Genomic DNA, 14,504 nt, shown 5'->3' with positions numbered 1-14,504 from the left:
GGAATCGACTTGGTCGGGCTCACAGTCTAATCGGGCTAAAGGAGGTGCCATAAAAGGTTAATGATAGAAAACATAATTAAACTTAAAAAGGAAAAATTAACATTAAACACCTATGAAGTTGATGATTAATGACAGTGCCGGTTCTGTGCACAAGTTAGATGACCAGCCGCCAAGGACTCTTAGAAATAAGGGAACTCAAATATTAAATTGTACTATTCAGACTCAATTTTGAGCAATATTTATCAAATAATTTATTTGTGAATATTTTTTATATTTGAAGTAATTTTAGAATATAATATTACAATATATTTTGTCTTGAATTATTTTTATTGAAATGAATAAATTTTATCTTTTGATACAATAAGAGATTCCATCTTAATAGATATCGCAAAAATAAATAGCGCCTTTAAAATCTTTACTCCACCGCATATTAATGAGTTGGGATCAAAATTTCAAGTTGCGAAGCTATTTGCAAAAGGGAATGTTGGGTCGGACAACGTGTTATTCATGTTGTTATTAAAAATTACTGTCAATTTGAACCGCCGATTGGTCTATAAATTAGCATGATGCAGCGAGGAGCAATAGCAAAAACAGTTCAAAATTAAAAAGCTTCCATACATTGAAAAAAAGTGTTAAGCCTGAAAATGTTGGGATACTCCAAATTTGCTTTTGTTGCTTTTCTCTTCCTTACAGTTGCATCTGCAGGTTTTACTTCTAATGACTTCCTTTGTTTCTTGCATTTATATTAATGTTATTTGATTATACTCCATTTCGTGGCGGATCTAAAACAAAATCAAATGATGTCAATAATATAAATTAATGTGCTTAGTAAGGGTTGAATCCGGGTCAATTTTGTCATATATTGTAGCTCATACCAACTTAACCAACACATATATTAGTACATCTAAGTATCTGATAAAATACATAACATAAGTTGAATGGTGTCAGTTGACAGCATTAACTGCACATAAATCTCATGCTCCCTTCTATTCAAGCTATTTAGTTTCATTTGACTGTGAACATTGTTTATCAATTATCACTCTTAACTTGTATTTATTCTTAATCTTTAAGTTATAATATAATTAAGTGGGATCTTGTTTGATTCGTTTCAATGTAAAGATTATTAATAATAATTTTTTATAACTTTTAATTATGCACAATTAGAGATATTAGATAGAAAATAAAACTATTAGAATGGATAGAAGGGAGTATATTTTTTTCTAAACGCAAACAAAAAAATTTAATACTCCAATTCTTTTTAATTGTTCCATTTGGGTTGGGCACAAATATTAAGAAAGTGGAAGGGATCGCCTTAAATAGTATACCCATGTGATGTAGCCGGTATTGGGGGGTTAAATAGTGTAGTTTAGTAAAAAAAATAAAGATGTTTTGGTAATTACATGAATGGTATAAGGAGAATTTGGTTCAAAAATTATGTTTTAAAATAGAAATGGGACAATTAAAATGAATTGCCCAAATAAAAATTATGTTCTCATGTTCACTTTAGCTTAATCTTTTTTTTTTCCGCATCATGTAATCTAGACCAACTAAAACACAATAATAATTGATTCTCATAAAAACATGACAATAAAATAAATCATATAGACAGAGCAAACAACATTATTTTATTTTTATTTCTTGTGTTTTTCAATATGTAATTTACATTCAATGACATTTATTTATTATAGAGAGTCTCAATTAATTTATGAGTGATATATTTCCTAAATTAACTAAAAATCATAAGAGTCCTAACTATTTATTTATAAATTTGTAAAATATATAATCCTAAACTAACAAACATATGATAAACCATACTCTTTTCATCCCTCTCAAATATACACGACTTTCCATTGTGTCTAATTTGTCCTAGTGATTTTGTATATTCTTTATAATGGTTTTACTTTTTTTCTTTTAATTTCATCAATATATTTATTCTCTCTCTATGTTAACTATTGATTTCTTTTATCCACATGTTTTTATCTTATTTTTCAGTTCAACTTCCTATTCCATTAATTTTCATTCAAATGAACAATATGTGTAAAATGATCAAGGAAATTAAACAACTAATTCTAATAATTTTATTTTCATGTTATAGTTTTCGTTCTTTATTGTTCTTTCCATTTGGAATATTAGACCTTAAGGAGAGAAATTAAATTAATGTTTTTATATATATTTAGAAAATAAAATATATCCATGTGAGATTGCGTTAAATTCGTCTTAATGTATACTTTTTTATTGTGTATTTTTTTAAATTTTTTATAATGTGTATTTAGAGATATTAAGGTTTAAAATTTACATTGAAAAATGTACAAAAAATTAAAAAAAAATGGAGGGTGTATTTTCCAAGAAGAGCTAAAAGATAGTAATATTTCCAATTAATTTTCAATATGTAATAAAATACAATTATTTAATGCAGCTGTGATGGATGCAAGAATTCAAGAAGTGACAAGTGGGAAAATGTTGCAACAAAAGCTTGGATTGGAGGCTGAAATAAGAGCATTAGCCTCACTAAAAACTATGGAAAGGGGTTTGGCTTCAAACATAAAGAAAAACTTCATGGGTGTTTTTGATGAACATTGTGCTCCAGCAGGGACACCTTGTGCAGGAATTGATGAAATTTGTTGCTCTGGCTCTTGCATTCCTCACCCTCGGGGCTTCAGGATATTAGTTTGCGCATAAAAACTGTCGGTTTTTTTATCAGAGGCGAATCTAAAATAAAATTAAATATAGCCTTTGTGTCTTGTCACTTGTGGATGTAATCTATGGGTTGTTTGTTTGAGTACAATGATAATCTTGGTTAGCTTAAGATGATGCTCTTGCATTCTTCTTACATCCAAGAATGTAGCTTCCTAGCTATCTTTGACTATGTTCCATCATGTGTTTCCATTTCAATGTATGCTCTTATTAATAAAAATCTTGTTATGTACTCTCTTCGTTTTTTAAAGTTGTTTCCATTAATTTGCTATTTTGAGTTGTTCTATTTGCTATTTTAAATTTCTTTATAAGCACTAAAATATTATTTATTATTTTATACTACGAAAAGTAAAATTTTAATATTATATTTACGGTTTTATTAAAACGTTACGTTCCAATTTCGTTTTCTTAAACTAACTTTACTACTTATCATTTTAACCTTACAACTTTGATTTAATTATTTTATACCTAAAAATTAACTATATTTTTCTTATTAACTTTAAGTATAGTTTTAACCAAAATTTTCTAAGTAAACTATTATATTTTCATAATCAAACCTTAATCATACTTTCCCATTAATCTAAAACATTTCACTAGTATAAATTAGAACAAAAATTTGATGAACCAAAATCCTTTCTACATCAATCCATAATGCTCATCACTTACACAAGCTATCACCATTTCCTTATACAAGTTAACCTTCTTCTACAATCCAAACTCTTACACATCGACTTACACACTACAACTCTTACACATTTACTTACACACTCTAAATCACTTACACAAGTTAACCTTCTTTTACAATCTTATGAACTAAAAAGTTGCCCAAAACCCATTATAAATACCCCTACTTAGCCATGAGATCACTTGCACCCCCATCATCAAATCTTTCTACCATTCTTTCGTATATCTTCACTTCATTAACATCTTACTAACTTTATACCCTTTTTATTAGTTGAAGAATCAAATGAAGATGGAGCTTGATCTTATCACGTCTTAAGCCAATAATCATCAACTTTTGAAAAGTCAAGTATTATCTTTTGGAGCTTGGATATCATTTTCTTTTGGGTAATTGAAGATCTACTTCTTTGAAGCTTGGAGCCTTAAAACTTTCTCCTTTGGAGCTTATTTCTTTAAGTTCTTATTTTTCTATTATTATTCTCTTACTTGGTTTAGCACCACCTTTGGAGGAAAATGGTACACATTTTCTTAACTCTCTCGTTATGTGATATTTATTTATGGTTACTCGATAATATAAAAGTATGATCAACATGATTTTATTTTAATCATTTAAACTTTACATGGTAATATTAAAGTCATATCCAATTTAGTGATATTTTCGTCAAAATAATAATACTTTTGGGACACTCGAAAAAAAATTCATATATATGAAAATTTTTTATTAATATGGCAATATAGATATATATGAATTTTACTAGTTACTTAACTTATGTCTTTAAAATGATTCCATATCATCTTGGTATTTTGATAATTTTTTTTTTATTTTGGACTCAAGTAATTATAAAGATTTATTAATTGGTTTATCGGTAAAATAGTCAAACAAATTTGTTAAAATGCTTAACGTTGTTTTTCTTGAAAACTCATTTCATTTAGATTTTGGACCCTTAATAACTTGTCGGATTATGTTTTTTTATGGTTATGATAGATCCGTTTTACTATTTTACTGGTTATTTGATAAAATACGTTATTAAGTACTTAGAAATATTACCCTTGACTTTTATGATTATTTATGACATAATAATGACTTAGTTTAGCCTCAGGAATCTTAGTATAGCTACGAAAATTTGTTATTTAATTAATATATATATCATTAGTTATTTGTAAAAGTATAATTAGTTTAAGAAAATTTTACATTTCAAATCTGTAAATTTTTATTACATTGTGTTGAATTTTTATTTTAATTTAAGAAATTTTCCTTTTAAATTAATTGGACCCTAATTTTGAAAATACATGATAAAAGGTCAATCATCCTTTCTTTAAGTGAATTATCAATAGAAAATAATTTGTCAAATGAAATCTTATTAAACTCAATCGATTTAATATAATTTTAATAAATTAATTTTACATTGTTGATAACTGAACATATTAACAATCAAGAATATATATATTTACACAAGGGTTGTAAAGAAGAAGATAAGAATAATTTCAATGAAAAGAATAAGTGTATTTCGATTTTCTAATGAACACTAGAATATACGTTCCAGAAAATGGATAGAATTTTGCAAATGTTGCTACGTACATTTAGCTGGACCAGACAATGATCTTGAGATTTCATTTTAAGCTTGAACTACATGGCATGATCTGTAAAATTGTGTGGATACATAAGAATTGAAGTAGTCTGTATCCTACGGGTTAATACAACTTTGTACGGAGACTAGACGACTATTTGTAACTGAACCTTGAGAACAATTTCATGTGTTTTGTCCAAGTTATTTTTCAATACTTTTATTTAGTATACACTCTACCGCATACATAATTCTTTCAAAATTGATTTCAAACCTTTAAATCGACTTTAAAAAAATGGACCAACCGCTATTTATTCTCCATGATTAAGGGTAAATAATTAAGGGGGAATAAAAGACAAAGTAGAAAAACAAAAGTAATTAGATATGAAACTAATTGAATTTCATTGTTAGAGAGTGAAAAGAATTAGTTGCAAAGTAATGAGAAATGGATAGTATAATAATTAGTTTCCTTATTTTAGAGTAAAAATTTACTCTAGAGAAGGATTGTAGAATACTTTCTTTCAAATGAGGAAAATCATCTATCTTTTTATTCATCCTTTTTCAGTTTACTCTTATTCTACGTCATTCACAAATATTTCAATTACTTTATGTACATCTCTATTTACCTTCATTTTATAATTTTTCTTTTTTTACCCTTAAATATTTCTCAATTCAAAAAAATCCTAAAGAATTTTAGATCTCCTATTTAAAATTTTATGTAATTTCTACAACATAGAGTCCATTGTTAAAAGAAGCTATTTAAATTGTGAATGTCACATGCGTCCACATACTTTATGGTCCATCTTTGTACGTCATCTACCTAATACAATCTTGAATGTGATATTTACTGTCACGTTGAAGTATGTGGTTATTGTATCGCGAGAGAGATAAGATTACGATTTTAATTTTGTTTTATTGGCCATTTAAGGTTGTGCGCGGGCCGCAGAGTTTTATGCGGGGCGCGGAGCACTGCGATTTTCGCGGGAAGTTAGTTTTGGCACGTTTTTAGCCGGTTACTCTTAGTTTTTGACGGTTCTTTTGTATTTTCTTAACTCTAATTTCTTTTTATTATGAGGTATACTATATAAAGGCCCCATGCAATTAGAATTAGAGCATATGATGCAATGCAAAACACAAAGTGAGGAAAACTAAGAGAGAAAAACTAAGAGAGAAAAAGCTTGGAGAGCCATTGTTGTGGTTTCTGGTGTTCATCTTGTAATCTCCCGATTTATAGTGAAAAGTTTATTCTCGGTGCCGGTGGATGTAGCTATCACGTTGATAGTGAACCACATTAATTTCTCAGTGTGATTTTCTTTATTGTTTATTTGAAACTTTATTGCTTTCCATTATTGTTTTCGATCTTTGTTTCCGCTGTCGCACAACACACACACACACACACACACACACACATATATATATATATATATATATATGGGAGGGATCCATTAAGAAGAGGTTGAAAAAGAGAAGGGTAAGAAGGAATCTACACCTTTGATTTCACTAAAAAAAATCTATGGTCACTATTGAGCCAAAAACTCATAATTGTAAAATTAACAATATTACACAGAAAGGTAATTATGAAATAATTTTTAAAATGTTCTTAATTTATAGCATAGTATCCTTTTTTGTATATATAGTAACCAAACAAAATCAAACAAAAATCATTCACACCCTTCTCATTTTAAAATCCTTCTTATTTGATCATATATATATATATATATATATATATATATATATATATATATATATATATATGGGTTGTAAATAAGGAGAAAACAATAATTTCAAGGAAAAGAACAAGTGTATTTCGATTTTCTAATGAACACTAGCATATGGTTCAATGTGGATAGAATTTCGCAAAAGTTGCTACGTGGTTATCATAGGTACATGATCATGATTAAAAATAAAAAACTGAGGTTTGAATTCTGTAAGTTAAGAGGATTTTGGGCGAAAATTAGATTATGTATAGCTGAATCTTGTGAATCATAGGTACCTGATTTCAAACGTTTTAAAAGACTTATGAAAAAAACCGGCAAATTCATATTCATCCTCCCTCTAAAGAGTTTTGAATCTCTTATTGACCTTTCGAATTATTGGTGCAACTACCAGTGTGATAAAAGAAGTTTAAATAATTTGAATTAGTCACATTTGTTCACATAGGACGATTCTGAGGGTGTGCGGAGTGCCCAACCGCACATGGCCCCTTATCTATAGGGTGTCATATATAAAAACTATATTAGAATAAAATACAATTGAGGTAGAATAGTTGGTTGGAGTTTTATTTAATACTTCAATGGTCATTTGTTCAAATCCTATTTATTATATTTTTTCTTTCATTTTTTAACTCTTTTTAGAGCAACTTTTATAAAATTTATTTTTTAACAACTTAATTTAAGTTATTTTATAAAATTAATATTAACATTATAAAAGATATTTTAAGTTTTTATTTTAGTTTAAGTAAATATCTCTTTTTAATAATAAAGTGTCACAATTTTTAAAATTTATAACAAAATAAATAGAGGTTCATAGTATTTGGTCCACCCATGCGTCGACATACCAATGGTTCATCTTTGAACGTCCTCTACCTAGTAAATTCTTGGATGTGTTATTTTTTGTCACGTTACAAGTATTTGGTCATTGTATCACGAGAGAGATAAGATCACGATTTTATTTTTGGTTTTTGGATTGTTAACTTTGAGAAAGTTTTTTTTTTTTAATACCTATTTGGAAAATAGATATTAATTATTAGTTTTTTTTGTTGGTTTGTTGCATTAATTAAAAGTGTTGATTATTTTTATTGGTTTTTAAACTAATGAAATTAGCTAACTGTTTAGGAACATGCTTATGTTGTTAGTTGATTGATCAATATGCAGGGCAAAACGTAGTTGGGGCAGGTAGGGGGTTCGCCCCTCCGAGATTTTCGTCAATTTTTTTTAATATACAACAGTCATTTTATATTTTTAAAAATTTCAAGCCAACAAATAAAAGCAACACAATTAAAGGAAGAGAATGAATACCTAAAAATTAAAAAAATCTTATAAATAATATTAGAGTATCAAATTAGAAATTAAATTATCATTTAACAACTGAAAAAACGAAAAAAAGAAGAAAGCGATTAAGAGAATTGGACAAAATTAAAAATATAGACAATTTTAAAGTGTTAAATGAGCTTCGAGCTTTATTTTGACTCAAAATTTATTTAATAGTTTTTTGTTGTATTGATTGGTTATATATTAGTTTAATTCAATTTTTTTTATTAACTCCGCCCCCCTAAAATTTTATTCAAATTTCGCCACTGCCAATATGGTATCGAAAACCAACGTGACAAGAGGTCACGAATTCGAATTTCAACCACTTCTCATTTAAACTGGAATATTCAGCGCCTATGCGTATCCACACTTCTAACCCAATTGGGTTTTGAAAGGGGCGTGTTAGAGTATATATAACATATTTTGGTCCCTCAATCATCAGTTTAATCTGTTGGTTGAGTTGGTTTCTCGACAAAATCAATATGCCAACAAGTCAAAAGTCATTTAAAAAACTAATTAACCTAGTTTTTTTTTTGGTTTAAAAGCAAGCTAATATTTTGTTTAAAAGCCAATAATCAACCAAAAATGTAGCTAAAACGTTATTTATCAAACGCTCCAAATAACTACTTTTTAAAATGAAATAGAAAAATAAGAATTCCTTGTTTTTTCTTAAAAGATACTCCCATTTATTCACTATTAATAAAATTTTATATTAAACAAAACAACAAGATCTGAATTGATTATATTTTAACCTATAAATTAAGAATAAAACAAATATCTAAAGTGATCGATGAATAGTTTGAAAAAGACAAATGAGACAATAATAATTAATAAGAGCAAGTATATTTTAAATTTTGGTTGCCTTTAATTCATAGACGTGGATCACAATCTTTTCTGTTAATCTCCCCCAAAAATTCAATCTTTTTTCATCAACAACCCGAGAGACGAGTGTATTTTAATGGGGTTCCATGAAAAAAAATTTTAAAGTAAGAATAAAAAATATCAACCAAGAAGAGCATCAAGGACATAAAAATGGTCAAGTACAGCGGAATCGACTTGGTCGGGCTCACAGTCTAATCGGGCTAAAGGAGGTGCCATAAAAGGTTAATGATAGAAAACATAATTAAACTTAAAAAGGAAAAATTAACATTAAACACCTATGAAGTTGATGATTAATGACAGTGCCGGTTCTGTGCACAAGTTAGATGACCAGCCGCCAAGGACTCTTAGAAATAAGGGAACTCAAATATTAAATTGTACTATTCAGACTCAATTTTGAGCAATATTTATCAAATAATTTATTTGTGAATATTTTTTATATTTGAAGTAATTTTAGAATATAATATTACAATATATTTTGTCTTGAATTATTTTTATTGAAATGAATAAATTTTATCTTTTGATACAATAAGAGATTCCATCTTAATAGATATCGCAAAAATAAATAGCGCCTTTAAAATCTTTACTCCACCGCATATTAATGAGTTGGGATCAAAATTTCAAGTTGCGAAGCTATTTGCAAAAGGGAATGTTGGGTCGGACAACGTGTTATTCATGTTGTTATTAAAAATTACTGTCAATTTGAACCGCCGATTGGTCTATAAATTAGCATGATGCAGCGAGGAGCAATAGCAAAAACAGTTCAAAATTAAAAAGCTTCCATACATTGAAAAAAAGTGTTAAGCCTGAAAATGTTGGGATACTCCAAATTTGCTTTTGTTGCTTTTCTCTTCCTTACAGTTGCATCTGCAGGTTTTACTTCTAATGACTTCCTTTGTTTCTTGCATTTATATTAATGTTATTTGATTATACTCCATTTCGTGGCGGATCTAAAACAAAATCAAATGATGTCAATAATATAAATTAATGTGCTTAGTAAGGGTTGAATCCGGGTCAATTTTGTCATATATTGTAGCTCATACCAACTTAACCAACACATATATTAGTACATCTAAGTATCTGATAAAATACATAACATAAGTTGAATGGTGTCAGTTGACAGCATTAACTGCACATAAATCTCATGCTCCCTTCTATTCAAGCTATTTAGTTTCATTTGACTGTGAACATTGTTTATCAATTATCACTCTTAACTTGTATTTGTTTTTAATTTTATTTTCAAGTTATTGTCATCATTCTTTATTGTTCTTTTCATTTGGAATATTAGACCTTAAGGAGAGAAATTAAATTAATGTTTTTAATATATATTTAGAAGATAAAATATATCCATGTGAGATTGCGTTAAATTCGTCTTAACGTATACTTTTTTATTGTGTATTTTTTATAATGTGTATTTAGAGATATTAAAGTTTAAAATTTACATTGAAAGCCGTTAAAAAGTAAAAAAAAAAAATAAAAAAAATAGAGGGTGTATTTTCCAAGAAGAGCTAAAAAGATAGTAATATTTCCAATTAATTTTCAATATGTAATAAAATACAATTATTTAATGCAGTTGTGATGGATGCAAGAATTCAAGAAGTGACAAGTGGGAAAATGTTGCAACAAAAGCTTGGATTGGAAGCTGAAATAAGAGCATTAGCCTCACTAAAAAATATGGAAAGGGGTTTGGCTTCAAACATAAAGAAAAACTTCATGGGTGTTTTTGATGAACATTGTGCTCCTGCAGGGGCACTTTGTGCAGGAATTGATGAAATTTGTTGCTCTGGCTCTTGCATTCCTCACCCTCAGGGCGCCAGGATATTAGTTTGCGCATAAAAACTGTCGGTTTTTTTTATCAGAGACGGATCTAAAATAAAATTAAATATAGTGTTTGTGTCTTGTCACTTGTGGATGTAATCTATGTGTTGTTTGTTTGAGTACAATGATAATCTTGGTTAGCTTAAGATGAAGCTCTTGCATTCTTCTTACATCCAAGAATGTAGCTTTCTAGCTATCTTTGATTATGTTCCATCATGTGTTTCCATTTCAATGTATGCTCTTATCAATAAAAATCTTGTTATGTACTCTCTCCGTTTTTTAAAGTTGTTTCCATTAATTTGCTATTTTGAGTTGTTCTATTTGTTGTTTCCATAAAAATCTTTCTATTTATAACATAAATTTTGGACAAAATTATCTTTTTTCTTTCTCATTTTAATATTGTAATAATACATATGGTTCCTATATATTTTCCACTAATTTTATTTTAGGCAAAATTATAAGAAACTACCTAATCTATACCTCTTTTTAAAAAACCTAAGTTATGTAAAAGTTTTTGCAAAAAACTACCTTATATAATACAGTTCTTAGCAAAACACTACCTTTTAACGGATTTTTAAGAGTTCACCGTTAAGTTTGCCCTTTGACCGTTACGTGACAGTCATGTGTCGCTTAAAAGAGACCTTCATCTTCATTTGATGAAGCTTCCATGGCTGCAAGTTTTGCTTCTTGCTTCAAAATTGACATTTCCAATAACTATTTGAATGGATCAATCCCACCTTCTCTAGGCCAATGCAACACTTTATTGGTTGTTAAGCTCTATAACAACAGTTTGTCGGGCGATATACCGAAAGGAATGTGGACTTCGAGTCGAATGATGCACATACTACTCAGCAATAACCATTTTTCAGGACAACTGCCTGAGAAATTGGCTTGGAATTTGACATCGGTGGAAATCAGCAACAACACTTTCAGGGAAAATTCCTATGAGTGTAAGCAACACACTCTTGCTTGATGGGAATCAACTCACAGATGAGCTTCCCTCTCAAATTAACTCATGAAAAAGGCTAAACAGCTTGAATCTGTCTCATAATAAGCTTTTCGGGTCAATTCCTTATGCTCTCGGGTCTTTGCCTGAGCTCGATAATCTTGATTTGTCGGATAATCAGCCATGGAAGCTTCATCAAATGAAGAAGAAGGTCTCTTTTAAGAGACACGTGACTGTCACGTGACGGTCAAAGGGCAAACTTAACGGTCAACTGTTAAAATCCGTTAAAAGGTGGTGTTTTCCAAAGAATTGTATTATATATGGTAGTTTTTTGCAAAAACTTTGACATAAGGTAGTTTTTTAAAAAAGGGTATAGATTAGGTAGTTTCTTATAATTTTGCCTTTATTTAAATATTTTTATATTGTTTATGGTCTTAACTTTATAAAAAATACTTTTTAATAGTTGTGATTCCCACATTTTTCTACTAACTTTATTTTACTATTTTTTAATATTTATGGTTCCCACTTTTACTCCATCAAATTTATTATTTAATAAATAATAAATTCACTATCTAAAAAAAATTAATTTTTTTTAATTCTCATGAATATATCTTGTGGGAACATCATTAAGAAACGAAGAAAGTATGTTTTATTTTGATATCCATGTATATTGGAGTATTTGTTAAGGATCATAAATTAGTAAGACACATGTTGGGGAATGATTACATGATTGCAAATGTGGGAGCTTTATTGATAACTTGAGATTTACAACAATTAATTTAAATGATATAGACAAAATAAAATATTGAAATAAAAAAAGGTTTTATGATAATGTCACTCTAATATTTCGTTTAATCGTAATTCTTTCTATCATAGGGTGCATGTAAATGTAAACTTGGAAATAGCTTATGAGATATAAAGATATAATTCGCAATTCATAGCAATAATAAATTAGAGAATAAATTACTGAATTTGATAATATTAAATGTCATAAACTTGTATTATATAAAGTGATTATTTCTTTTTGACCTCATCATCTTCAGATTTCCTTTGTCTGATTAAAAAATTGCAAAATTTATAAGGCAAATATCGAGCTATTAACGACCCCGTTAAGCTTTGGGTTGACGAATTATTTACCCCACGAATGTTTTAACACATATACTTCTTCCATTGCAAAATAATTACACCTTTTAACTTTTTACGCAGTTTAATATATTAATTTAATCTTTAATATTTTAATTATATATAATAAAAAATTAAAAAATTTAATATTAATAATTTTTACATCGAGACGTATTAAATAAGAATCAATTTCACTATATTTTAACTTATAAATTAAAAACTAATAAAAAATAACTTAATCTACTACTTTTATTAATTAGTACATTGCTCATCTTGATCCAACAACTGTGCGCTCCTATCCCCATGCATGTATTTTTGATCTAACATTAGAAAATCTTTCTTTGAAAATGATTTAAATCCTCAACAATACACTGATTAAAACTATAAAGGTAGTTTTGGGACGTGCGGGTGCGGGTGCGGGTGCGGGGTGCCCAAACGTATATGCCTCAAATTAAAGGGTTTTATATGTAAAAATTCATATTACAATAATATGGTTTAGGCAAATTCTTAAATGAGACGGTCTTATGATGAGATAATCTTTATTAAATTGACCCATGTATATTTAATGTGTTAAAGAGATTGCTTACAATTTTTAAGTGATCAATTAGATAAATAAACTATATTTATGGGCTTATCTCATGGTGAAGTGGTATCATACAAGACGAGTTCGTTGTAACAGGCTATAATTTCTTAATCTTAATCTTCCGATTAATTATTCCGAAATTTTTTTCCGAATTCCTAATCCTTTGGTTATATAATTCAAATCACCTTTTAAACCTTATTCCGATTTTATAATTTCTTCCAAATATTAAACTTAATATATATATATATATATATATATATATATATATATATATATATATATATATATATATATATATATATATATATATATATATATATATATATATATATATATATATATATATTTAAATTTCTTTATAAGCACTAAAATATTATTTTATTATTTTATACTACGAAAAGTAAAATTTTAATATTATATTTACGGTTTTATTAAAACGTTACGTTTCAATTTCGTTTCCTTAAACTAACTTTACTACTTATCATTATAACCTTACAACTTTGTTTTAATTATTTTATACCTAAAAATTAACTATATTTTTCTTATTAACTTTAAGTATAGTTTTAACCAAAATTTTTTAAGTAAACTATCATATTTTCATAATCAAACCTTAATCATACTTTCCCATTAATCTAAAACATTTCACTAATATAAACTAGAACAAAAATTTGATGAACCAAAATCCTTTCTACATCAATCCATAATGCTCATCACTTACACAAGCTATCACCATTTCCTTATACAAGTTAACCTTCTTCTACAATCCAAACTCTTACACATCGACTTACACACTACAACTCTTACACATTCACTTACACACTCTAAATCACTTACACAAGTTAACCTTCTTTTACAATCTTATGAACTAAAAAGTTGCCCAAAACCCATTATAAATACCCCTACTTAGCCATGAGATCACTTGCATCCCCATCATCAAATCTTTCTACCATTCTTTCGTATATCTTCACTTCATTAACATCTTACTAACTTTATACCCTTTTTATTAGTTGAAGAATCAAATGAAGATGGAGCTTGATCTTATCACTTCTTAAGCCAATAATCATCAACTTTTGAAAAGTCAAGTATTATCTTTTGGAGCTTGGATATCATTTTCTTTTGGGTAATTGAAGATCTACTTCTTTGAAGCTTGGAGCCTTAAAACTTTCTCCTTTGGAGCTTATTTCTTT

The 14,504-nt window shown here is 28.1% G+C and overlaps 2 protein-coding genes across 2 annotated transcripts; both read left to right on the top strand.

Annotated features, from left to right (window-relative positions):
* The first annotated feature begins 387 nt into the window (after nt 1-387).
* LOC130798647 (uncharacterized) lies at nt 388-2,926 on the top strand. The gene is made up of 2 exons (XM_057661721.1): nt 388-705; nt 2,417-2,926. Exons 1-2 carry the CDS (start codon nt 645-647, stop codon nt 2,677-2,679), a joined length of 324 nt encoding a protein of 107 aa, XP_057517704.1. The 5' UTR covers nt 388-644; the 3' UTR covers nt 2,680-2,926.
* Nucleotides 2,927-9,458: 6,532 nt separating this feature from the next.
* On the top strand, nt 9,459-10,934 carry LOC130798352 (uncharacterized). The gene is made up of 2 exons (XM_057661291.1): nt 9,459-9,721; nt 10,422-10,934. Exons 1-2 carry the CDS (start codon nt 9,661-9,663, stop codon nt 10,682-10,684), a joined length of 324 nt encoding a protein of 107 aa, XP_057517274.1. The 5' UTR covers nt 9,459-9,660; the 3' UTR covers nt 10,685-10,934.
* Nucleotides 10,935-14,504: the final 3,570 nt, after the last annotated feature.

The sequence above is a fragment of the Amaranthus tricolor genome, chromosome 13, assembly GCF_026212465.1.
Source record: "Amaranthus tricolor cultivar Red isolate AtriRed21 chromosome 13, ASM2621246v1, whole genome shotgun sequence".
Taxonomy (NCBI): Eukaryota; Viridiplantae; Streptophyta; class Magnoliopsida; order Caryophyllales; family Amaranthaceae; genus Amaranthus; species Amaranthus tricolor.
The sequence above is the reverse complement of the archived record's forward strand: the minus strand, read 5'-3'. Positions and strand labels throughout refer to the sequence as shown.